Source organism: Halyomorpha halys, unplaced genomic scaffold (assembly GCF_000696795.3).
Source record: "Halyomorpha halys isolate HHAL.00 unplaced genomic scaffold, Hhal_1.1 Scaffold1056.1, whole genome shotgun sequence".
Lineage (NCBI taxonomy): Eukaryota > Metazoa > Arthropoda > Insecta > Hemiptera > Pentatomidae > Halyomorpha > Halyomorpha halys.
In genome coordinates this window covers 198,448-226,128 of record NW_027106248.1, presented here as the reverse complement: position 1 = coordinate 226,128, position 27,681 = coordinate 198,448, and the positions used below count along the sequence as shown (strand labels likewise).

General features: G+C 31.5%; 1 protein-coding gene across 1 annotated transcript in view; it reads left to right on the top strand.

Annotated features, from left to right (window-relative positions):
* Positions 1-4,302: 4,302 nt before the first annotated feature.
* Positions 4,303-27,681, top strand: part of LOC106688127 (uncharacterized) — a gene marked incomplete at its 5' end in the record, with an annotated part of 98,684 nt that continues 75,305 nt past the window's right edge. Inside the window, 2 exon segments of the mRNA XM_067044617.1 lie at positions 4,303-4,436; positions 20,264-20,376. Of these exon segments, the coding sequence (XP_066900718.1) occupies positions 4,303-4,436; positions 20,264-20,376 (247 nt within the window).

Genomic DNA, 27,681 nt, shown 5'->3' with positions numbered 1-27,681 from the left:
AGGAAAGAAAGTGCTAATTATAGATTGGTTCATTACTTTCATGTTCGGTTCGATCATTAAAATTATTTTTCAAACATTCACTCACTTCTCCTTCGCAGCTTAAGACTATTTTCGTTAAATCAAAAAAAGCTAATGTGTAATTATTGATGAAGTAAACACCAATTTAATCTTCAAATAGTTTTAGAGAACTGATATGTTATCAGAATATTCCTTGAAATTCACTTATTCACATCTGGAAATTACAATCTGCCACAATGTTGGGCAATAAGTAATTTTGATAACTGATTACATTCATACTAAAATAAAATAACATAAGAATATAAATAAATACATAAATGAAAAACACATTACATAAAAATGAATAAAATCTTTCTTTAAATATACACAAACAGAAGGATAAAGAAAATAAACATAATCAAACTATGTGCATGAAAAAATATATAAATAAAATAATCACCAGTCGCAATTACACTCTTATATACAATATTTACACTATCGACCTGAGGATCCCTGAGCCCACTCTATCTCCCCGTGTAAAGCAGAGCTCTTTGGGATCCCAGCGCATCCCTCTCACCTCGTCACTGTTAATGAGCCAGTAGAGGCTTGACGTTTACTCGTCGCTTCAGTGTTTATTAACATTTTAGGGATCCGCTTGTAACTAAGCCCTACAGCCTTACACACACTCATTTCAAGTAATTAGTGAATAAGTAGATGTTGAGTAAATTTTTTAACAAAGTAAAATATACAGATGAGAATTCTCTGATTACAATCTGTACTATTTGTACTAAAATTATCTTTAGATTCTTAACTAGTCACATTTCATTTCCTTGAAGTGGTTCAAGGCAATGCACCATACTTATCATTTGAAAAGAAAATATTTGTTCAGCCCCTATGAATGAATACATTATGACATCTTCAAAATAACAACACTATATTTATGATTCATTCGTAATCCACGACTATCTCTTCAAACGGATGCTTTTCCTTAAGCAAGCAGTACGTTATCATCACCTTTCAAAGCAACATCAGATAAATCATAATTGCACCAGGATTGCTTAAACATTCGAGATGTTTATAGGAGCTGGCGCAACCCTTCCGCCGCAGACGGACGCAAAAGTTGATAAAAATACTTTTTTTTGCTTTTTCTTTAGCGAGACTGTTGATGTAACTAGCGACTATGGTCGGACACGGCTGTGTAAACATCAAGGACGTAGAAAAAGATTTCTTCTGTTCGGAATAAAGATTCACAAAGGTTTTGTTTTTATAAAAACCTTAATCGAAGAACAATTTTCCAATGTCTATTCTTTTGTATACAACATACAATAACAACAGCGTCGCCATGGTTTAGACAGCTTTAATGCCTATAAATATGGTATATCTTTTCGAAAATAATGTTGAATAGTATTACATCTTCCATATAAGATTTTTTTTATTTATTGTTATTTAATCACGAATAAAATAACTTTCATTTTTTACACTTTCACCCAAAGTAGAAAAAATAAAATGCAGAAATCTATTGACTTATTTTCTATCTGATCTTTTATAGACAAATTCTTAAAAATGATGGGTATTTATAAATACTAATACTTTCTTGTTGTGTAGAATAAAAAAAAAAAAATGAAAATTGCCAATAGACAGGCCCGAAACGTTGCTAAAATATCGGATATATGTATAGAATTTTCAAAACGTTTAAAAAAAATATGGGATTTATGTGGTTCTAAGGACTTTTTCCTATACCATTTTAATTCATATTTGACAATGAAAAATTAATCCTACAGAAACAATAAAAAACGATAGTAAAACTATTCATAATAGTTATTTTTTCAATTTTCATCAATTTTTCGGAATGAAAAAGTGAAATTCCACAAAATATAAGATATGCAATCTATGAGAAAAAAAAAATACGTACTAAGATTTCATAAATACTTATTTACATAAAAAAAGTTTGACGATGATAAATCAAAATGGAGGAGACGTTGCTAAAATATTGAATATGTATATATAGTTTTTTTTTCTTCTATACAAAACAGCTAGGAAAAAAGAAATGTTTAAAACAAATCGAAACAAATACTTCCAGTTGTTCTTTTTGTGGATATATATTTTAATAATAGTTATTATTTAGGACTAATGTTGATTCGTACTGTAATTGTTAAGTTCCATTTCATTGAGATTCTCTAGATTCCCAAAATTTGGGGCCGTCTGTAGCTCAGACTGTTAGGCGCAGGTCTTACTAATCTGATATCTGCGAGCGGCGGCGTCTGTTTGAATCCGGCCTGGGAAGTTGACTTTTTTCATTGAGTGGCGGTCCCGTAAAATGAAAAACTTGACCCCCCACCATGGTTAGAAAAGATTGGTCACCTGTAGATAACTAGGCAAACATTACCTTTGCTGTGGATTGCCTTGAAAAAGAGGTAAAAGGAGTGGAATGGAATAAAAATGGAGGAATAAACATGCATAATTTTCCAAAAAACAAATAATCGAACTAAGGATCAAGTTAATTTAGTGTTGTATTTAAGGCCAGTAAAGTTAAAATAGGTTGGTCACCTGTAGATAACCCACCCGTGTGTAAAAAATGACCAAAGGTCATAAAAAAATAAAAATAAATATAAGTAATAATCCCACTCAAAATATTTAGAGATGGCGGGAAATGTATTGTTAAATGGGATATTTCTCAAAATTGGTTGTTTCAAAAGCAGAAGGACTTATGGAAATTGACACAATTATTCGACCAAAAATCTGTTTTTTTACATAACATTAAAGAAAATATCTAGGGAGGGTTCAAAATGTTCTAAAGTGTACTGTACTTTGATGTACTGTAATTTATTTTTCTGACTTATACTAATTTGACTGCCCTCCCTAGAAATGATAACTTACATCACGTGTGATGTTGTTCTTTTTTAGTAGTCTATAAAGTAACAAATGGCTACTCTCGTGACCTAGAAATGCTACTGTAATTACTTACGACAATACATAGAAAAAAAAAAGCATGCAAACCGTGGATACCAATCCACCTCAAAGCAATCACTTGGCTATTGTTAAGGCAAAAAATACAGCTATTAACATAATAGCAGGAATATTTACCACGATGTCGACATAAAGCAGGCTGCTAAGAAAACTTGAAATAGCATTTTCAACTACCTTATGAAAAAGGAAGTGTGGGAATAAATCGAAAAAAAAAAAGAATGTCGAAATTTGATTTAATTTAGATGCTTGAGTACTCAGGTTTTTAAAAAATGGTTCTTTTGAACTACTGAGTGTTTTCGTACATCAGAGCAGTTTTGTAGATTCAGAGTTTCAAGAAAGCAATATATGTTGCTCAAACAAAAAATAAAGACCAAATCAATCAAGATGTTGAGAGAAGATCCCACTTCAATAAAAAAACTTTTTCACTTACTAAATATCATTAATATTTATGATCACATATAGTCTAAATGTCCAGCAATAGATAAGTGGATGCAAAATTCATTATAGCAATTTACTAACTACCTCAAATCTAATTGCAACTTTGTAAAATGTAAATCATAATTGTAAATATGTAATTGTAATAGTAAATTTGTAACTCGGAATTGTAATGTAATGTAACTTGTAATTGTAATTATTAATTTGTAACTTTCTCACTTTGTAATTATATGTAACTTTTTCACTTTGCAACTTTGTTAATATGTCAATTGTTATCTGCTAACTTTGTAAATTCAGTGTAAATGGCCCTAGTGGTCGAAACACTTAAATAAATAAATCAAATTGACAAATTGAGAAAATGAAAACCTATTATGATTGTATCTTATAAGCTTATTCAATCTTATTTTGTTTTTATAACGTTGAACTGTTGATCTTTTGTTGATTTCACGGTAATACATTAAACAATATTTCGCTTCTTTTTTTTTTTTTTAAGTCAGTCGTGCAAATGATTATTCCTCTAAAATCCCAAGCTCAGATCAATGCTTGGATGAAGTGAAAAGACCTACTAGAATAAAAAAAATTGGGAAAGATTCACCTGTGTGGTATTTTAAGGAAAACATAATTTTGTCATATTATTCAAGCTATAATGAGAAAAAAATATTTAAAAATAACATAGAAATATTAAAATCGTACTAATCAAACAGTTTTATCATAATTACTACTTTTACATCACTGCTTTTAAAAAAATTTAATAGGTTGATTTGATCTGTTATGCCTCTATCTATAGCAACAGTATGTTATTAATTTTACATAAAATGCTATAATTTATAAACTTGTTCTCCATATTTATTATTTATTTGGGTTATTATTTGAAGTATCTAAAATAAAACATTAACGTTTCAGGAGCCGTCCATGCCAAAGATTTCAGAACGCCGGCGTGCCTTGCCTACGGTAATGGTAACAACAGCATTACCCTAAACATCAACCTCTACGCCTCACCTCAGTCGCCAGATTACTGCGGGGTCTTGGTTTCAAATGTGAGTACTCATTTATTTCTAACAGCTACAAACTATTTTCTTAGAACGATATTATGTTTTAGCTAAGTTGGACTCACAGACATACGCATTTTTGACGTAATGCGCCATCGTATGAAATTATTAGTTCATTGTTAGATTACTTGTATTCTTAGTACAAGAGCCCAAGAGGAGAAAAAAGGCAGTTATTTCACCCCAATTTTTAATGAAAACTATGTATGAATATTAGTCAAAATTGATGAGTTTGAACTCTATTGAGTTGAACCTAATAGACATTTATACGTCACTTAGTTTCTGACTATAAACTATATAGACTTCTCAACATAAATTAACTAACCACTAATATTTCAGTAAAGTTTTAAGAAATGTTGCTTTTTAAAAAGCTATATCTCGAGAACTATTGGACGTAAATAGTTTTATTAGGGCCGATATTTCAGCAAATCTACTCTTCTTTAAATAATGTTCTTTTAGATTCTCTATTGTTGTTGGTAGTTTTTAAAATATAGAGCTCCGAATGAAAAAATAATTTTTTTAAGGGATTGAAATAGTCGCCATTTTTTATTCCCCCTGTTGGATTTATTCATTAGCAGATGATCGGGTAACATATATGGACAAAGATCTTCTTGAGTTCTGGGGCGAATCGAAAAAAAAAAAATCATCAAATTAAGAAAAAAAAAAGAAAGAGAACCTCTTATGTGCTGACTTATAACTTTATATACTGAGCTTTGTCTTCTTCTTCTTCATAAGCATAATTCAATTATTAAATAATCCATAATGTTTACATATTTGAAAATAATTACTTGTCTCAGAGAGTCCTAAACATTTAGGAAAATGTTTGGATCCTACCAACAACCCAACAATCCAACAAATCCATTTTCACTCTGAATTTGCCCATTAAAACTTATTTCTTGTGCCCTTTATAAATACTATAAAATGCTGAATACTATATATGCTGAAGAATGTCATCAGTTAACACGAAATAATTTTTTATAGTTTACCGAGATACAGAGACATCAATGCAGGAGAGTTAAAGTTTTTTACTAACCCAGTTTAGTATCCTATCGCCGCTGACACTGACACACTTAATAGTATCTATAATTATGATGGTGCACCACCAAGGTTACCGGTTTGCTAACCTCTATTAAACAACTATCTCGATGTATGGAATTTATAATGACCTAGTCATGACTGAACGAACTAAAAGTTCGCTCATCAGGCGACCGCATTTTCAGTCCAAATAACTAACTTGTTCACCTTTATCTTTATAAATAAATTGTCGAAATTTCCAATAATTTTAAATAATTTAAATAATTCGAGATAATTATGGTAAAGAATATGTACTTATTTTTTTATTAAAAATAACGACGTCTCGTTTTATTTCAATAACAGACATATACGCCAGTTAATGAAGAGGTTGAACACAGAAACAGTAGGGCGGCAATAATTGGAATGTTTGTGTTTATGAAACCTGACATAAGAAATTCAGTTTTTTGGGGCAAAAACAAAAATTTTTTCGGGTTTTCATCTATATCTCTAAATCAGTTGTAACAGCTTTAAAAAAAAATGTGAAAAATTACTTTTCTGACAAGAATGACCCAAAGACTCTTTTTGAAGCTCTGATAGTTCGCTAAATCAGGTAAAAAAAAAAAGAAAAGAAATATTTACTTTTTGGTTAATTATTTTTAAAAATAAACCTTAGCTATCGACCTAAAACAAAAATGATAAACCCTCCGCAGCCATCTGAAATTTTTTCTTGAGATTACCAGAACAATTTTTTTCAGAGTAGATAAAAAGTCAGAGGTCATTGTAGGATGATCCTCGGGACACGGCAGTGCCATCCGCCATTTCAAAGTGGTATAGTAGACTTTTGTTGTTTACTACGTTTATGTTTACTGATAATAATGTCATTCATCCTTTATTTTTATAAATTAATTACTATCATTCAAATTGATGCACATTTTTTATTAGTTTAAACTTAGACCCAGAGAAGAAACTAAACGAGCTGTTAAGAAGCCCTTACACACCCACCTTATTGACCACACTTATCTCCAAAAGATTTCCGTCTGTTTTTGGATCAGTTTCGATAACTTCTTTAAAAGTAAAATTTTTGAAAATGATTCTGAGGTCAAAAACGCATTTTCCGACTTCATATCCTCACGAAATACTGAATTCTTTAGATCTGCAGTTGAAAAGTTGAGAAAAAGTTGGGGAAATAGGTAGAAAATAAGCGTTAATACTTCCAATAAAAACAAATTTATTTCATAAAATTGTTTTTCTAAATAACCTTTCCCGTGGAAATTAATTTTTCATATGAAACGATTTTTATAGATAATGTGAATTATTCTTCAAAAACCAAATGGTTGATTCGGAGAAATTCAATAATCAATAATTAAAGAGTCATAATGAGATGATTTCACATCCTGCGAAAATATCGCTTAGCAATAGAAAGTGCTTTAAAATAGGGAAGTAAAAGCATAGGGGTACAGAATGGGTTGTGGCTAGCTGATTAAAATTATACCACAAGCCGGACCTTAAGCCTTGTTCCTTGTGGTATTATTAATGCTTAAGAAACGAAAAAGTCATTACCGATTAAAAACATATATCATAAAAAGAAAATCGTATAGAAATACTTTTATCCTTGATCAATCATTGATTTTCTCACGAAAAAAATAGTGAACTTGGCGATTGAGTGATTGACTCTTGTGTCCGCGTAGTTCTAAAACCTTAAATTGGCCTAAAACGGAGGTTCCACGTGTTAGATATCTGTTATACAAGTTCGTACCATATGGCCATATATTTGATAAAACTAGTAATGATAGTGCTAACTGACAGTAGCTGTTGTACTAAAAGGATTTGCTTGCTAGTTTTGATTGATGATTTCTAAACTATTTCAAATTTTTGTTTTCACGTTTTTATTTTTATTTTTTTTTTAATAATTTCCATAAACTAAAAATAAAGAGTTTATGAAAATCAGCATTTCTTATGGGTCCAAATAAACTGATCGTTTATTATTTGAATTTTGTCACCTCCTCTCCAGAGCAATGTGAACAGGTAGAGTAGAGTCTGAATCTTGTTCTGTTCTGAAGACAACGGACCTACTCTAGAAGGATACGATTAAAAATAATTAATAGTTTTAATATTAAACGATAGCCGTTTACATTGTATCATAAAACAGGTCATCTGAATTGCTAATTTCCCGTAATAACAACTGGTCATAAAATATCCTAGGAAAGCAAGGGAGGTGGCGATGAGGAGTAGGGGAGTCACGTTTTCACCCACGGGAAAAGTTCCGTGTACCGCTACCATTTCCACAGCCTTTCTTCTGTCACGCTAGTCATACGATGTATGAACTTGTGGGTCTACAAGCCGATGGCCTTTGAAAAAGATGCCTAGCAGCATATTCCGTTCGGGATGGTTGCCTTTTAGGCACCCTTGTGACAAGCCCATACTTAAACAAATTACCACTCCGGCCTAGATTATTTATTTAAAATATCACAAACCAAAATCTTATTATATCAATGAGTTGAGTACCGACAATTCATATATCAATCGACTGTATGAAATCTATAGTAAACACACGTATCGATATATCGAAGGCACTTAATATTCACAGGCTATAGGATACACGATGGCCACCCACCTCGTCACAACATGCTTATCGTATCGTTGACAAATTTCCAAACGGGTCAGACTGTTGATTGTTTATTCCCGACACCTCCTTGATCAAGCGGTACTCGTTAGACGATCAATATTCGAAACCTTTCGAGTCTGTAACTATACTTGTAAAAAAAAGGGTAGGAAGTAACCTCACCTAACTAAGCCATTAAACATTTTTAAATCCTCATCATTTTAAACTACTTTATCATTTAAATATTTTTTTCCTAAAATTTAGAAGGATAGTGTTGGAACTATACTATTTATTATTTATGATTAGTTGATCAAATAACTCTTTGCGCCACTAATCTAAGTTATATATCGTACCCCTTGTTAAATAAAATTAAAATATAATTCATAATTGACATTTTTCAAATTAAACCTTTTGCCAAATTATAATTTATAATAATAATTGTGAAATGGAAGGGACAAGAAAGGGAAAGAAAAACGGAATAAATTAAAATATTTTTATTTAGTGTGTAGACTGGAATTGATTGTAAAATAAAACTGTGGAAAAAAAAAATGTTTTCTTTCTCTTTTATTATATCGTGTAAAAATATGTAATTTATATATGTCCGATCACGAATTGATTAGTATGCTGTGTAATGTAGCAACCCAATGTATTTGGGCAGCATGAATGAAGCATTTCTCTTTCATAACCTGGCAATTTAGATTTTTACATTAATAAATAATCAAATAATTTTGAAATAGCCTGAAGGTTTCCTGTATGGAATGAAACCGTTTTAAATTTGGAGGTGGCAAACTAAATTTCATTTATTTTATTTGTAAGTAGCGACAAGTGAGGAATCTATGGGTAAACGGAGATGTAGGTGTGAGGATTACGCTATGACTGATCTCGTGGATTGGTTTTTGAGAATGTTCAGTAGTGGGAGTATATGGTCATAGTTTGAGGTTTCAGCATCGAACCTTTGGTTGATGAATGATTTGATTGAATAATATTTAAATTTTATTTTGACTTAATTAAAATTTAAAATGACTTTTTAAAGGCTGAAAATGCATCATCATTTTTTTTTAAAACGATTTTTTTCATTGAAGAACCTATTACATAGATACAAGAGATCAGATTAAGAACTCAAATAAAAACACCTAGAAGTCTAAAATTACCAAAATGTACGATAGATATTTATATTATAAAAAGAAATAGTTGGTTTGTAGATAATGTTACCTTGAAACTGCCAGCGAGCAGGAACTCCGTCACAGCTCACAATATAAACAGTTTCCCAGCTAACGCACGCAGATAAAAGAAGTCTGTCACGGCATCATTCAGCAGGTTTATATAATACGTAAGTGGGATGATTACATGCAGGATTACGAAATAAATGTGTATTCTGCACGGTCCATGGATATCCAGTAAAGAGCAAAGTCACCGATCATTGAGTCCCATAAAATTGAATTAAGTGACAGCCATATCGCAACTATCGTTCATAACCAAAACGTAAAGAATCATTTCCTTAAACCTACAATATTATGACTTAAAAACAAAACAAAAAAAAACAAGCTGGTTCAGTCAAATTAGTGCTACCCCATCTACTTCATTATTCAAATGATAGTTAATTACTCAGTTACATAGTAATAATTATGTTTCGCATGATGAACCCTAATATAATCTTCCCGTCTACTTTTCGGTCTCCTCAAGTGTTTACCAAATGGATTGGGTCTTTACTAGGGATTACTTCCTATAAATAAAAGTAGTGTTAACATGTAATAAAAATTCTTTTAATTTCCTAGAACCTGGGGTTTCCTAAAAAAAATACCACACTTTTTTAAAAGTGCTAGTAACTTATGATTTGTAATAAAACTATTACAAATTGTAATTAAAGATAAAATATTCAAGTCAAGCAATACAATACGCCATCGTCGATTTTTCAGTCTTCTGAACAGGTAAAATGAGTTTAAATAAAATTGTTTGTTTTACAATTATGGAGTTTGTAAGGTAATTTAAATCTAAATCTAATGGACACTACCACGTTTTTATAGATTTTAGAGTTTACAAGATATTAGCCTCAGAAAAGAAAACATTGGTGCTGTTTTCCACACTTGCAGTTGACTTTAAAATGCACGATACGTTTGATGGAAGCCAAAGGTGTGCAATTGTAGCAGAGAAAGAAAAGCATGGTCTTATTTCTCTTCGAAATAAATATTTTATGTAATATCTTGTTTTGAGAATTTCCCTTATTAACGAATACCCATATTTATCTTATTTTAAATATATTTAACTACGAAAAAATTCATTACTGCCAGAAATTCATTAAGCACCAATAATGTTATACATCTTGTATTATTTTGTCTACAAATATTTCATAATTCTGATATTTATCACTTTTAGTAGAAATTAATCAACAAAGTGTGATAAAATTTAGTTCGGTAGTTTTCAAATGTCCCTTTATTTTTTTTGGACAACCTATAAAAGCTAAATGGTTACTTTAAAACATATTAATTCGTTATTTAAGAAAAAATAAACATTTTACAAGAAAGAGTTACAAGAGTTCCTTATGTCATATTGGTTTAAAACTTGGTGAATTTGGCCCTGAAAGTGATTTGAACATTGATTTCAAGGATATAAATTTTAACACGGCTTGCGCAACGAAAATTGAATGTTCATTATTTTCAGGAATCTTTCAGTTAGGTGTGAAACAAGTGTTTCGTGGTTCACTAATCTACCATCTTGGTTATAATTTTCTACAGATGTATTCATTTTTAGATAATAATAAAAAATATAGCTTCCTTGCTTTATGAAATTACGGTCAAAGGAGAGATTGATTGGCTGCGTTTAACAGCGACCGACACTGGCTGCCAAGGGGTTGCGCAAGGAGACGTCCATCATAATGAATCGCTTCAGAATTATGTCTAGGCCATCGGCTGAGTTCGACGTCTCCCTACCTCTCCTTTATAATATGATACTATCCATTATTTTTCTGGGGTTGAAGAATAAAAATTTTTAATCTTATTCAATTTCAGAAAGGAAAAATCGGGAAACGGCAGGCTATTTGTAGCCGAGTGAGATGAGGCGTAGGTTTTAACAAACTAGGAACTACAGCAGCGGCGGTTCGAATCCGTCCTAAAGATATACTTTTATTTCTGTCGGTCCTTCGAAATGAAAACTTGACCCCACATTATGGTTAGAATAGGGTGGTAACCTTTGATAATTTTATAATAATTATACCTATTATTCATCCTCAGTATTGCCCACATTCAATTTATTTTTTGTTGAGTTAACTTCGTATCATTATCTTTTCTTGTTAGTTCTACAGTCCAGTGATTTCCTAACTGCCCGTGGCACACTGGGGTCCCTCAAGCGAATACCACTTTCTCAAAATACTACAAAAAATTAACATAGCAAATATACAGTGCATTCCAGGATTTGCTTTGCACTGTCTTTCTTCTTTTCCTGCATATAGAAACGCTCCAAGGACAATTTCGCCGTAATTTGTTTTAGTTCGACAAAACTCTAAAACAAAATGGTACAAATAATACGATTCCATTATTGAATATTCAACTTTAACTTAAGTTCGGTCACCTTCAGCCACGGGATGACGTCCTTCAGGATCCCGCTAGCTATCATCAGAAAGACATCGATGACCGCTAGGCCTGCTACGGATGACCGTTGACAATAATTCACCAGAGCAGTTCCCAGGCCGAACAATAATGCCATCCTATGCCGGGCCTGTGCGCATACTGTCTTCCTTTGTTGTTGGCCACAAAGCCTCGGTATTTCATTCTAAGGCTTATCTTTTCATCTGGCTATTTTGTCTAGGCCTTCTGTATACGGGTAAACAATTATTTTTCTTTCACGAGCTTGGAGTATGAAATGTCAAAACACGTATAACTAAAATAGCGGGTTAAATACTAGAAAAAAATCAACAAAAAATAAATATATTCTTATTTTACTTAAACTTTAGAATAAACGTGGAATTCTCAAGATCAAATAAAGTTGAAAATATATCAAATATCATGGTAGCGGCAATGTTTTGAAACGTTGTAAATAACTGATAGTCATAATAATTTATTCATTTGTAAATCAAGAGGCAGTTTCAATAATCTTGAATAATTTAATGCAAACAAACAATAGGTCATTTTTCAAACAGTGGCATGGAAAAATTATAATAATTTTCTCCCTTCCAATTATTTTTTTAAGTTGAGGATTGTCGTGGACTATTATTAACCAAGACCTTTGTCATAACTTGAAATTTAAAAAGGGATTGGCTTTACCTTGATTGATACATTGCATACATACTACATTGATACCCATTTATTCTTTCCATCCTGAAACTCCTGAACCACAGGAGTCGGGTCGTAGCAAGGAGACAAAGAAAAATGGATAATTGCTGTGAGTTATGGCAGTCCTTGAGCAATGGACCGTATCATTGCTCAGTACAAATGTTTTGCTCTTAAGTTACAAAAGTTTGTGGTGAAGCAAGGGCCTTGGTCCCGCGAGCAATACTGGCGGCGGCCCCGTGGCGTGGAGTCGAGAGGATAGGTCGCCCAAGTGTGTGAAATAGACTAATTTTTTTCAATAATCGAATTTCTTTTTTTTCGTACTTTAATTGATTGAGAAATATTAATTCAATGTGCTACAATGCTGGGAAATAAATTTAGAAGTAAAATAAATCTAAGTATTCATTCATACTATATAGATAGGATAAAATAGTGAGAAAAATAATTAAAGCAAGATTATAATAATACTATTTGATAACAGCAACACAGTATAAGAACAAGGAAAATAAATAATTTCATCTTAAGCTGCATTCGTTTCTATATGAAATATTTACAGTCAGCCTTAGGAACTCTGAACCACAGTTGCCGTCTAGCAGAAAGCAATGCAGGACCTACATCTCACCTATTCTGTCTGTAATACAACAAAATTGAAACGTTTTGAAAGCTCAAATTGCTGCTTTTCTTTGATGCAATTTCTGAATATGGATTAAGTCCAGAATATCTTTCTTTTTTTTTTAATAATTTATTTATTGTTATTTACAACTATATACAACCAGTAAATTTGCTTTTGATGACATAGTGACATGATACAAACATGTGGAGAATCTACCCACTGATAGAACTCCAATAACATTTCTAGAGGAGAAGATCTCGAGGCCAACTTCTTTTCAGGCGCCTAGGAGGATTATTAGGTAATGAAGGAGAAGCCAGGTTAGAAACAAGTGGATGTGGGTGGTTGAGAAGTTTATCATGGAAGGAATGGTATCTGGTTCTAGCCAAATCGGCAGCATATGGAACATTGAGGTCCTGATGGATGAATTGATTTGTGACAAAGTAAGGAGCTAGAATATCTTAGACTTGGGTTACTTTCTCTAATTGGGTTCCCCCGCAAAATGTTCCGAAGCTATCCTATTCGTCATAAAGATTCCCTTGTTCACGGTACAAATACTGCTATACGTCCAGTATGACATATTATTATTATTATTATTATTATTATATAAGCGACAGACCATGGAGGTCTAAGTCCTCGCGGGATGTATTAATAAATATGTATTAATATTTCTTGACGTGGTATGCTATATACATATTTAAATTGCGCCACTATCAGAGAATAACATTATATGCAACATACTCGGGCACAGTAGTAATAACGAAATAATTTTTTTAATTTTAAATATTACCACATGTCTATTGTCAGTGAACAATGATCCTTACATTGTATCCCAAACCCTCCAATCTCACATCACCACCCTTGAAGAATGGTGCCAAAATTGGAGGATTAAAATTAATTCCAATAAATCCCACCAAATCACATTTATCCTTCGTCATAAACCAATGACCTCTTCCCCTACAATATCCTTTAATAATACTCCACTTATTCCTGTCGAACAGATCTGTTACTTAGGACTACATCACGACAAACGTCTGACATGGAATCCTCATACAAGACTGAAAAGATAGGAAACTGCTCGTCGATTTCGACTATTACAACATTTACTATACAAACGGTCTAATCCATTACAAAAGACTGATCTACATGACTATTATAAGGCCTATCTGGACATACGGAGTTGAGCTTTGGGGTTCCACTAAACCATCAAATTCCTCCCGTATCCATTCCTTGCAGTACAAAATCCTTCGTTAAATCCTTAACGCTCCTTACTTTGTCACAAATCAAGTCATGATTGGTTAGGATTTCTATTGGAAAATGATATGACACACCAGAAACTCGGATTATCTAAAACGTTCTGTTCTATTTATGACAATTCCTCATCTATGACATACAGTTGTATTGAAGTTTGCTTTAAATGTCGGTTTTCAGAGGATATCCCTGCCGATGGATTAATGATGAAACAAAAGAGAGAAAAACATGCACCGCACAAATCTTTCTAACTTTGTCCCAAATAAAAAAAAATAATAATAATATCTTCGTCTTATTTAAACACACTATTTATTTTAGTAATTTTTTTTTTTTTATTTCATGGATTTTTAATATATCCATTACACATCTTATTCTGAATAGTCTTAGCGACATTATTCTGGGTAAAACTAATTCAACTAAAATTTCTTCAAAATTCACACCAAATAAATTAATAAATAACGGTGATGCCACTTCGTTTGAAAAAACACTAGGATATAAACAAAATAAATAAGATTAACACAAATTACAGATAATATATTTTCTATAATAGTTATTAAAACAATGGTTGCATCTAATTGCTCAATCAAATTATTTTTTTTTATATATACAGAACCATATAATCTTTAATGTCTTTAATCCTCTCTAAAAGTGCGATCTAATCTTAATCTTAATGGTCGTAATGGTGATACCGGATAATGATACCCCTTGGAAACGTGTTGCCTTCACTAAGTTCTAATAGAAGACCCACCATGTTTAGGAAAATTGAAGTAATAAAAAGATCCCAAATAAATTACATTAATTATATGCTAACCGATTAAATATGGGGATGTTTGGTCATTGGCATTCAGTTCGTAAGCATAGGTTCTTTCCTTCCTTCAGTTAATATAGCTATTCTGAAAAATAATATATAAAAGGGTCCTTGCTTATTTGATATTTTAAAGATTTACATAAATTACTTTAACCTTTATAAAAATAAATACCTCATAAAGCAAAAGACCTGCATAAATATTTTTACGGTGCCAATAAAGGAGGTATAATGTATATGTTGGTCAGCCATTTTTTATTTTAATAATTATCTCGTTACATTCTCTAAGTAGGTTGAGGGGACCTCATTTCAGAACTAAGACCTTTGAAAGTAAATCTAACGGTTCCTATATTATAATTGAATAAATTTATAGTTCATGACCTAGAGAAGCTAACCACCGAACTTAGGTATCCCTTTGTATAGAAGTGATGCTAAAATAAACCTGATGTGAAAATCGATCTCTTTTGTCCATCCACTTATACGATATTAACCCTATTTTGTCACGTGGCCATGAGTGCTAACATTACTTTGTTGAATGTCCAAAGCTCCTAAATATCTTAAGAATCGATTTATAACCAACAATCGATAGTTTAAATCCTTATCTAACACTTTGTAACATTGTTGTAATAAATAAATTTTGTTTAAGAATGAAAAATAAACATCTTCATAGAGATAAATAAAAAGATAAAATTCACGGCTATGTTTTAATAATTGTTGTTCTTTGGTTTAAATCGCAAAAATATAATTATTATTGTTGACATTCCATAAAACCGATCTAGTACAATGTTGCCGATTTGAAGATATATATATTTGATAATATTTATAGAAATTACGCTTTACCAGTTTCCAAATATTATTTATTTCAACCAAAATAAAGAAGAAAAAATCAATGTGTTAGAAGTATTATAGAAATAAAAAATGTTCCACGCCAATATTTTTAATAATTATTTAAAAATGATAATTTTTGATATCAGACCTTTATGATATTGATATTTATAACAAAATTTATGATTTTTCATTATAGGTCATTAGTGATTAAAAAAAACATTGGAAATTTCGTGGATACTCTTATCATATTATTTTAAATATTTATTCACTCTGAATCTGAACCTTATAAACGATTCTAGCTCAGAATTTAGCGAAAGTTATTTAGTATATGTAAAACGAATATTTATTAAAAAACATTACACAAACTACTAAAATTATTAGTTCTTTTTAAAAGTCTTTTCTTAGTTATAGTTATACTCTTTTATTAGTTCTTTTTAAAATTATTTTCTTTTAATATATAATTTATACACCTCTGTACCTTATAATCCCCCCCTTATTAAGTATATTATCATTTAATGTTTGCCTATTTTTAATATTTTCTTTAATTTTGTAATACTGTTTACTTCATTATTATTTTCAAGTATAACTATCTATAGTTATGTATAAAATATACCCAATACTTCTCTATAACATCCTGTCAACAGTTCACTTTCGTTTTGACTTCTAGTCCAAAAGGTACGTTTTTATCTTGTTCATTACCTTCCTTTATTCTTGATTTTATTCTTAAACCCCTTCTTCCATCTCTTAGTTTGTACTGTATTTTATACTTCTTCTGTTTATCTGTTATCATTTCCCAGTTCATCAATTTTCTATAAACTTTTATTATTCTTATTTAATTTTTACGTTTCACTGTACATTTTTTTAAAAATTTTTCATTTACTTTTACTTTTCTTTTACTATTTTGACACCTTTATTGACCGCCACACGGACTATCTTCCTCCAATGAACATTTTTGAAGAGTTTACAGAGTAACCTCGGAGGATTTTAAATTTATATAGAATGGTGTCGAGGTTATAATTGAGAGATGAGGCACATTTTGAAACGGGGTTGTTTGTTATTTGTTTTTTCATTTTATTCTTTAATTAAAAAAGAATGAGCATTTTAAAATTGTTTTTTAAGTATTTATAAATATATATTATTGTGGTTTCAACATATGACCAACACGTATATATGTATATTGCTTAAAAACCATACTGTTTTTATTTCTAAATATGTTGTAAGCAATTATAATTATTTCTTCTTCATAGCCCCATGTGGGTGTAGGGTTTGATATATGGCGGTTAAATGACAATAGTAGATGAAAAAAAATTATCCCTTGCATTCCACAATTTTTGTTAATTGTGGAATAACCACAAGGAAATCATTCTGAGATAATCCAATTCCGTTGACTTAAAAAGTAAATTACACTTTACTTTACACAAGATAAATAAATAAAGCGCCAACTAGAGAGTATCAACAGAGGAGAGTGGACATTCGGTGCGGACCGACACCGCTTGGCGCGTATTCATTTGAGCACTGGCTCACTTTGATGTACCGACAGCCTTTGATTCGAAATGTGTAGCTGCGGTGGACTCATGTGAAAAGAACGGGCGTTCAGGGATGCTTATTCGGAGCGTTTGCTCAAGTGCATAGCCTATACTATCCTCCTAATACCTTCTCTATATACAGAGCTCCACGATCTATTCGTCGATAAGATTACAAATAGACCGAGCTAATTTAGGCCATTTTTTTAAAGCAATAAAGTTGCCTGCATGATTTTTCTAATTGTTAGTGTTCAAAATTTCAGTGTTAGAAAACAGTTTCTCGGTAGTTGCCTTGGCCTACCATATTTACCACATGGACCTAAAGAGCGTCCTTACTCCTGTGATACATAAATTAAAATGAATCAAGAATAAACTGAGAAGTACCACTGCTTCAAAAATGATTGAGCAATTTGTCACTGATGTTGAAGAAGCAATTTGTGATTTTGCTAATCGGCAATTAAGAAAAGTAGCTCTTTGATTTTAACTAGCGTGCTGTTTCTAATACAAAATATAGAAAATAATTTCAAGCGCCTAGTCTCTAATTTGGAGGGCCCACGTATCTTTAAGTGCCTAGGGAGTTTTTCGATCAAAGCTGGCCCTGCATCCTCATCCTTCAGTTGTGGAAGCAAAAAAAAACAAAACAAATAAGTGGCTGCAAATGCTACCACGTAGGAATGATTGGTACCATATGGTCAGGCGTAGCACGTCGATCTATTAAAAAATACATCATAAACAAATTTTTGAATTAAGAAAGTCTTCTGATCCCTTCTATGTTCGGGATTCGGTTCCTGATAGGCGCGGAAAAGCGATAATCCGGTTGTTAAAGGTGAACGAATTTCCTTATTTACTCTTTCCTAGTGTTCTTCCCATGAAAATCCTCCAAGTGTCTTTCCACCCTTTTCCGTCGTTTCGGAAGAGAAAGTCCGGAAACAGGGAGGGTTCGTCAGCCTTGGTCGGTAAGTGCTCAAGGCTAGTGTTGCCATCCGTCATCTGTGTTTGCATATTCGACAAGGCCCCCATCATCATTTCATTATATAAAATCTGACGCTTCGGCCATACTTTCTCTTAATAACTAATAGTATAGAAAGAGCTCTTCTTTTCATCTTGAAACGCTTCATTAATCCTTAAACAGAAACGATTTAATATTATTATTTACGTTAAAAAACAATTTCCTTCCGAGAAATGGATCGAATCAGTTTACAGGAGCGTCACGTAACTGGCATTACGTTTCGAAAATTGACATTAAACCTTGTAGTCACGAAAATAAATTGATCCAGTAACGCCAATTATTTACCACCATTTACGCTCGAATGATCGGAAAATTCGTTTTCTACAAGTCTACCCCGTAGGCCGGCTACAAAAGCTAAAGAAACAATAATTGAATAATTTATCAATACAAATATTAACATCGCATACATACGGTTAAAATTTATGGCACTCCATTGATTTTATGTTTTTATTGTATTACATATATAACTGAATCATTATTTGATTTAATTATCTATGTTTTTAAATATTAGAAAATGTAACGCAATAAATGTCTCTGCTTCGCTTTAGTAGTGGCACATCTGTCAAAAAACCATTTGTTAAATTTTGCATTTGACATATTTTTATTTATTTTTTTAAACTTATTTATCCATTCAATTGTTTCCTGTAACCGGTTTTTTATTATATTTTCCTTTTAATCTATGTGTTAGTCTTATTCTCGTAAAATGTATCTATTTGTTTGTTCTTGGTAAACTGATCTACTGCTGTGACTATGAATGATGTTCTGATCTCACATTACCGTCTAATATTGAATTTGTAGAGATCTAGGAGGGTGAATTCCGGAGAGCGAATTTGTTGATCGGGTGAATTGAGAAATTGTGAAAGGGTGAAATTGGAGGAGCAGAAATGAGAAGGAATGAATGAAACATGTTTGTTGTACAGACCGAAATGGATTGTGGAAGGAAACTGTAGGGGGGGGGATTGTTTATTATATCTTATTATTGTATCTCTTTTTTTTTCTGATTATACCATGTATGTGTAATTTATATATGTCCGATTACGGATTGATAAGTATGCTGTGTGAGATAGCAACCTAATGTATTTAGGCAGCATAGATAAATAACGTATTTCTCTCTCCTAGTACCGTATACTGAGAATACTTCGTGACAGCTATACTAGCTAAGAACTACTCCAGTAGAGAAATTAACACGTTTGCGAAAAATAGAATAAAAACATTTTTTTTTTTTGACACATTAGCTATTATTAAAGCAAATAGTAGCTAGGGGTAGGTTCTCCACATGTTTGTATCATGTCACTATGTCACCTACAGCAAATTTACTTGTTGAATATATTTTAATACAGTTGTAAATAACAATAAACAAATTATTAAAAAAAAAATTATAGAAGGAACGCCATTAATAGTTAACAAGTCGTGTGACTGGGATCGTGCACGCGCGTTTTAGATTAATTAAGCTACTTAAAGGGACACATGCGATTTATTTGTAACTATATGACTCCAAACGGAATGCCGTTGATGAGGAAAGAAAAAAATTGTAATATTATTTAATCATATTAATTTATTGTTAGTGGATAAATTGTTAATCAGTTAGTTGATGATGATTATTTATAATGATTTACTAATGATGGCTAATTTTTAATTATGATTTACCCATGAGTTAATTTATTTTATTTATTTATTTTATTTTACTAATGAAATTATTTATTATATCTTCTATACGTTTAATTAATGTTTTTGTGAGTGTTTACTGAAAAATATTAGTCGATGTCAGCAATATAATGACAATTATTTTTACTTATTTTTTTTTTTTTTTTTTGTGTATTTTGTTTATAATTTTTAATTGTTCTTTATTTTGTAAATTGTAAATTTTTTTCTTTTTTAAATTTTATTTTGTTTTTTTTTTTTTTATTTTTTCAGAAAACCGAAGAGAGATCGTTACCAATAGCAGTAAGGATTCACAGGACACTGGAGCTGGCAGATGACAAGTTTTACGTCATCACCTGTGGAAAAGCTGGCTTCAAAAATGCCAAGTAAATAAAAAAAAAATCCTTACGTATTTGCTAAGTTTGTTAGATAATCGCTTTGACATGACTGGCATATTAACGACTAAACGACAACATATTCCTACAAGGCAGTTAGCCAAATGGTCAGTAAATTTCTTTTCATGAAGACAAGTTGGTTACGTAAATGTGTGTTGCAAAATTTTGTTTATGTGTCCGGTACAACTGTTTCTAGTCTAAATTCGCAGGGTAAACGGTCAGCTCATGTAGTATGAGACCGAACATGAATTACATTCTGGTTAGTTCGATAACGGATTATTACAAAAACCAGTTCTAACTCAGGTTATACCTGCGGTGAAATATTCGTTATTGCGTATGCTGAAGATTTGGTACTGTTAATTGAAGACGAGGAAATTATAAAAGTAAATACTACTAATACCATAGAAGCTAGTACGGAAATAGGTCTCGAAATAAACATGGATAAAATAAAATATATGGTTAGCAGCAGAAACAGCAACAATTTCGGTGATAATAGAATAAGTGTAATAGATATAGGAAGAAATACATTTGAATAAATGGAGAGGTTTAAGTATTTAGGGTTTACAGTAACTACAAAAAACGAAACTAATGGGAAAATAAAGGCGGGAAATGCTTGGTATTTTTCAATTTCAAAATTGTATAATTCGCGCAATCTGTCCAGAAACTTGAAAATTAGAATTTACAAAACTTATTATCCTTCCCACTGTTCTTTATGGATGCGAAACGTGGCCTCTTACACTAAGGGGAAAACAGCGCCTCCCCAAATATAAGTATCTATTCCCATAATAAAATGAATGAAATAATAAATTAATATAACAAAAGAATAGTAAATGAACGAAAATAATTTTAAAAAATTCTCCGTATTATACAATAATGAAATATTAAAATAAATAAAATTGATCTATTATGTACTAGGGTGATCTGAAACGTTTTCGAACATTTCTGCATAACGTTTATGCTGTATCATAATACATCGAATTAAGTAATTAAATAAAAAATAGACCAATTATTCAAAACTGCGGTCTGTCGCTGAGGGCGTTCACTCCAATTGTGAAACAGCGACCCAGATAGGCTAATGAAAACAGATAATTGTTGCCAACAATGGAAATCAGCCTTGTTTGAATATAAAAGGGGTTGCACAAGCCTCAGCTCGTGGCTATTGATACCACTACTGTGTGCATCGTCGCAGGGAGCCATCGCAATGTCTCTCAATAACCAAGGTTAAGGTCGTACCGATCATGATAATTACCCTGTTCCTCGTTGTAGCGTGGTACCGGCCTGGGAAACTATGATTAGATACAACAATATCCTGAAATATAGTCCATGGTTACACAACAGTCCCAGGGGAGTATTTGAAATGAACGTTTTGGGCAAAAAGAATAATGGAAGACAGGCCCTTGTTTTAATTTGTTTGTAATTTATTTATTGAAATTTACAACTTTATTAAATAAAATCTATAATCATTAAAAGTAATATGAGTAATATTATAATCATATGATACAGTCATGAGGATAATCTGCCCGTTGTTAGTATTCCAATAACATTTCTAAAGTAGAAGGTCTCTAGGTCATCTTCTTTTCAGACTCCTAGGAGGATTTTCAGGGATTTAACAGAAAACCTGGTTTGAAACAAGTAGGTTGGGTGATTAAGAAGTATATCAACTAAGGATTGATGACTGGTACCGGAAAAATAAAAAAAGTATGGTCCTAAACAGTGAGGTCCTCAGAGATGATTTTGTTTATAATAAAGTATGAAGTAAAAATTTTAGATGTAGGGATACAAGAGGAATTCGATAGTTTCAGTGGAGCCTAAAGTTGAACAACCAGGCATTATTACACACTCGTGAATGAGCTTTTTGTAATCAATTGGAAGTTTAGACGGTTTGTTTAATAAGTGTTGTAATAATTATATTTCCATGGTTTAAATCGATGGGCAGTTTTATTTCTTTTCAGTATTGTATGATGATTCCAAGTTGGTCGTTTGTCCAGATGTATTTCTACGTAGCGGATCTGTTTGACAACAGTATCTCTTGTTACTGAGCTTACCTATATGTAACTAGCTGATTTTTCTTTTTTTTTAATATATGAAAATTCGTAATACTAAATCTCTTGACTCTTATTTAAATATAGAATTTAAATCTTAAAAAATATAGTTGAAATTTAGTTTGGTACCTAAAAAGAAAGGTCGGTAATAATAACTATAAAAATAACTAAGTAAACATTAAACAACAAAAGTTAGAAGAAACTGAGGGTCGGTCCTTAGATATTAATGGGAAAATGACTTTCCAACAATAAAACAGTTGTAATTGACCTTAGGGTTTACTATATCATGATTTAATAAAATGGGACATCTAATCTGTTATGTTCTTCCTAAACGTTCTGTTGCATAACCTTTTGAACACATGATATGCACTCTCTCTTCTTATACTCCAATAACTATGCCTTTGTTATTTTCGATTGCTTTTAACTTTTACCTCATTATTTGGGAAGTGGACGCTAACGACAAAGCATTACACTTCCATCTGCATAACGACGTCCTGGATGACAAATGGATCTCACGAGTACCCACTACGCATTTTCAGCGTTTTATCTGTGTCGAAAAGAAGCACGTGGCATTATAATTTGTACGATCGAGCATTCATCATCCGAAACTTTTGGAGTTTGTGTCCCAAGAACTTAGACCATATTAATTGTTTAGTATATTTATCATAGAGAGTAAGGAACAAAAAAAAATTATATGGAAAAATATTGAGGTACAGTAAGTTTTGCAAATAACTTTCCGATGTGATAATGTCATCCTTTCGTTTTTTAATGTAATCCACCAATAAAATAAAGTTGAAATGGCTGATGTGCCCTGGCTGAAGTCGATATTTAATCCTCAGCCCACTTGAAGATATTCTTAAAATTTAATTTTCAAAAAATTATTTACTTTTCTCTCTATCACCTTTATTTACATTTCTTAATACTTTTTTTTTTTAAATTAAGTTATTTATTTATTGTAATTTACAACTGTACAAAATAATACAATAGGTAAATATGTAGTATGTTTCATATACACTTGAAAATCTTGGGAAGGAACCACCCATTGGTGGTACTTCAAACATTAATTTAAAATAGAAGGTCTCGTGGCCATCTTCTTTTCTGACGCCTCGGAGGATTATCAGGGATTGTTAAGGATGAAAGATTAAGAATTAATTGGTTAGAATGGTTAAGGAGTTTGGAATAAAAAGACGCATACCTGGTTTGGGTCAAATATGCAACAAATGGGATGTTAAGGTCTTTATGAATGAGTTTATTTGTGACGTAATAAGGAGCATCAAGAATTTTACGTAGGATTTTGGATTGTAACGATTGGATGCGGGAAGAATTTGATGGTTTGGTGGAGCCCCAGAGCTCAATTCCATATGTCCAAATTGGTCTGATTATTGTAGTGTATACTAATTTTTTGTAGTGAATGGGAAGTTTAGAGCGTTTGTCAATTAAGTGTTGTAGCAATCGGAATCTACGAGCAGTTTCTTGTCGTTTCAGTCTTGTGTGTGGATTCCAAGTAAGTCTCTTATCAAGATGGAGTCCTAAGTATCGAATCTGTTCAACAGGCGTTAGTGGTGTATCTAGAAAGGATACTGTAGGACAGGATCTTAATACATAAAAAATAAAATACATGATTAGCAGAAGTAGCGACGGCGAATTCAGTAATATCAATATTAGGAAAAATACGCCATAACACGTAAAAAATGAAAGAATAGCAATTTTTGCTATTCATCGTTGGAATAACTCAATTAGTGTAGAAGATCCTCAAAATGATAATTTAAAGGACAGTACAATTCCAATGTGATACATAATTTTCCCGCTAGTAAAATAACACGTAGAAAATCTGCCCCAATGAAATATATGTCGACTGCAGAATTCAAATGAGGCACACCATCACAGCGATTCAAAAGGACCGAAGAGAATGAGTCAATAGAGCCGAATGAAAAATGAAACAATGAGCAATGTAATTTCATTCGTGAATGACGAAGAAAAATATACAATAACTATTTGTATATCCTGATATTACTGCTTTATGTTTCGCTAAATATGTAGACAGTGATGGTATACACCACATATGGCGTATGGCATCGAACCTCTGGTCTTCTTGATCCTTGTGATTATTATTAATATTTATATGAAACAATTCATACATGTTAATTGCCAGCAATTTCAGTTCTGATCCGGTTTGTACACTTTACTTTCCGAAAACGCAATACTATCTCTGGTTACCCGATGATGTTACAGCGCCTCCTCCAGTTAGCAAATTGTTAGCCAATACCAAAAATCCAGGCACCTTACCACCTAGTGCGCACTGTCACAGGGAGGTAGCTAAATAGGCCAGTTTTTTTATTGCTCGTCCATCCGCTCGACTAACCTACCGGAGCCTTGTTAATTTCTTAATCATCTCCTATTCCTGCCGAATGAGAAAATCTATCTTCCTTTCCTATTTTCTAAGATTTGTTCCATTTTCTTCTCGGATCTTCAAAATTCAATTGGCATATGATCATACAGTTTGCCTATTCTTCATGAGTTTCTACCATCTGCTTCACTGAATGACCTTCGTGGGGGCTTTCCCGGAGCTCTTCTGTTTGCGGCTCTAAGTAAATAAAAGGCTGGTCTTACACTCGCCTTCCAATCGTAAAGAAAATTTTTGAATTTCTGACAATAATTGTTGACAAACCAAGACGTAAATTAGTAATGAATATGTAAATTTCCTATATTTTCATTAACTTAGTTCTGACATTTTGCTCTACAATCTCTGGACCATATAGGAAAAGAGATTGAACATCGTTACCTCAGCTATAAAGTTCTTTCGTAAATCCCATGTACTTTCTATAAGTGGACTCCGATAATTAGGGAGGCGTTATTTTACTATTTTATTTATTCAGCCATCAAAGATATATGAAGTATTATGCCCTCTTAGGTAAGAACGAAGTATCTTACTAACCGAAAATGTTGTAAGTAACTGCATTTATAATAAGTTAACAATGTTAAGGACTAAATATAGGGAATTATTAATATGACTCAAAATATCAAAGTCCACTTTTTACAAACAATAATACAATGAGCAGATTGCATCAAGAGCGATTCATCACAAAGAATTGTCAAACTGTTATAACGCAATCCTCTTACCTACGCTTCGGTCTTCCTCTGCGACGCTTACCCGTGGGTTCTCTGTTAATTAATATTTTAGGAATCCGTTCGTTACTAACAATAAGTCCTACAACCTTACACGCACATCTTATTAGCAATAATGCTATAACCTGAATTTCATTTAGCGGGTACAATATAGTTCTGAGTGTTTTTTTATGATACCTAATTTGTTGTCGGAATTTGTTTTTTTAACTAAGACGGTTTTATTAATTTATTTTGCGAATGTTTTGCTTTAAATCATTACTCAAGACCAGGATTTAAAAAAATCATTTAATCCATAGGTAAATGTAAATATGATTCTCTAAGTATACTTCTAAACATTTATGAAAACTTTCTTTCTTATGCATTTCGAGCTTTTATTGCATACTTTTTAATGTAAATTATCTTTACACATATATTTTTTATTTTAATTCGATAAAAATTCGTGGTGTCTTTTTCAACAATGATATACAGCTTTTTGTTTTTATTGTATAGTATTACATTCTGTATTATATTTATAGACAATGTCGCTAGGGATTATAGATCTCATTACACCGTATTTACAAATATATATATTAAATTATTACAAAATAAGAAATAAAAGAAGAAAAATCAGATTTAACATGTCCCTTAAAAATAAAACGCTTACATAATTTTACAATAATAATAGTACTTATGTTACTTAACGAATCATACGCTATAAAACAACTCAATGCGTTTTCCACTGAAAGTATGTCGTAAATAAAGTAATTTCTTAAATCTTTCACATTTTGTATGGATTACATCATCAATCCATGGATTACTATCATATATGTTTTGAATATATTTAAAGCACGTTTAAGATTTAAGCGAATTCTTGAAATCATAGAATTTATAACACAAAGTAAGATTAATAATAGACTTCGAAATCGGTGATTCTGAGATAAAAAATCTGTTTTTAAACGGTCTAGACAGGAGGCACTAAAAAAAGTAGAAAATTAGAAATATAATCTCGATCACTTCCACAGTTATCGAATTGTTGCTTTAGAGATAAATAAAAGGTAACAGAAAATAATGCCCTACTTTTTTAGGACTAAGCTTTATAAGTATAAAAGCTATCTATAATTTTATATAATAGTAAAAGTCCATAGTATCTACGATTATTATGTCATAATATAAAAACTGTATTATAATACTATATGGTAGCTAGTTAAAAATCATCAGAAAGCTTGCATAAGATTTTCTCGTGTAGATAAGTTAGGCTTTATTCCTTGATCTGTGAGAACGGGTTAGTCAATGATTTCTGATATGTAACATCAGTTATAATGAATCAAATAGAATTTTTTTCAGTTCTAAATACAATAATTATAATGGCAATAATTTATACTAGAATGGCAAATTAGTGAGGCCTGATTGTCCAATAGTCCAATATTTTATTACTTTAGTAAAAATTATGTATAATTATTGGCGAAAATTAATTGAGTCTGTAGGTAAAGTTCCCAAAATTACAAGAATCAAACGGTGGCTGGTGCAAAACGTTAAAAAATCTGGAGTTCCAGATCTTTCTTTATTTTAACAAATTTACTTTCATTTAGATGATCTGTGATGAGGTTTTCTAGTGTTTTAAGTAATTTTGAAGATATAGAACTTCTATTGAAAAGTTATTTTTTTAACGTGTTGAAACACCCCCGTAAAACGTCAAAATTAGTATTCTTTATTGCTAGTTTATTTTTTTTTCTACCCACCAAAGAAAAACTTAATCCGGATCCATTATGTAACGACTCAAGATAATAAGAGTCATCATTAAAATAAAAATTATATTTAAATGCCATAAATATAAATTTCGTTTGCTGATTGGGTTTCTTTAATCAATCAACTTTCCAAATAAAGATAATAATTATTAATAAATATGTAAAACAAGACTCATAATCTTAATTTGAATGACGCTGAACCCATTATGTAACCAATTAAGACATTAAAAGATATACTATATAAATTAAAATCTATATTCCAGGCTTTTTCAAATCAATCAACTTCGCGTAAATAAAGGAATTAATAATTGCCAATAATTCTTTATCAGTCCCAAATGGCATTTCTCTGACACTGACCTAACTCAAATACTAATTTTCGAGTGGAATTTCAAGTTGTGGACCGG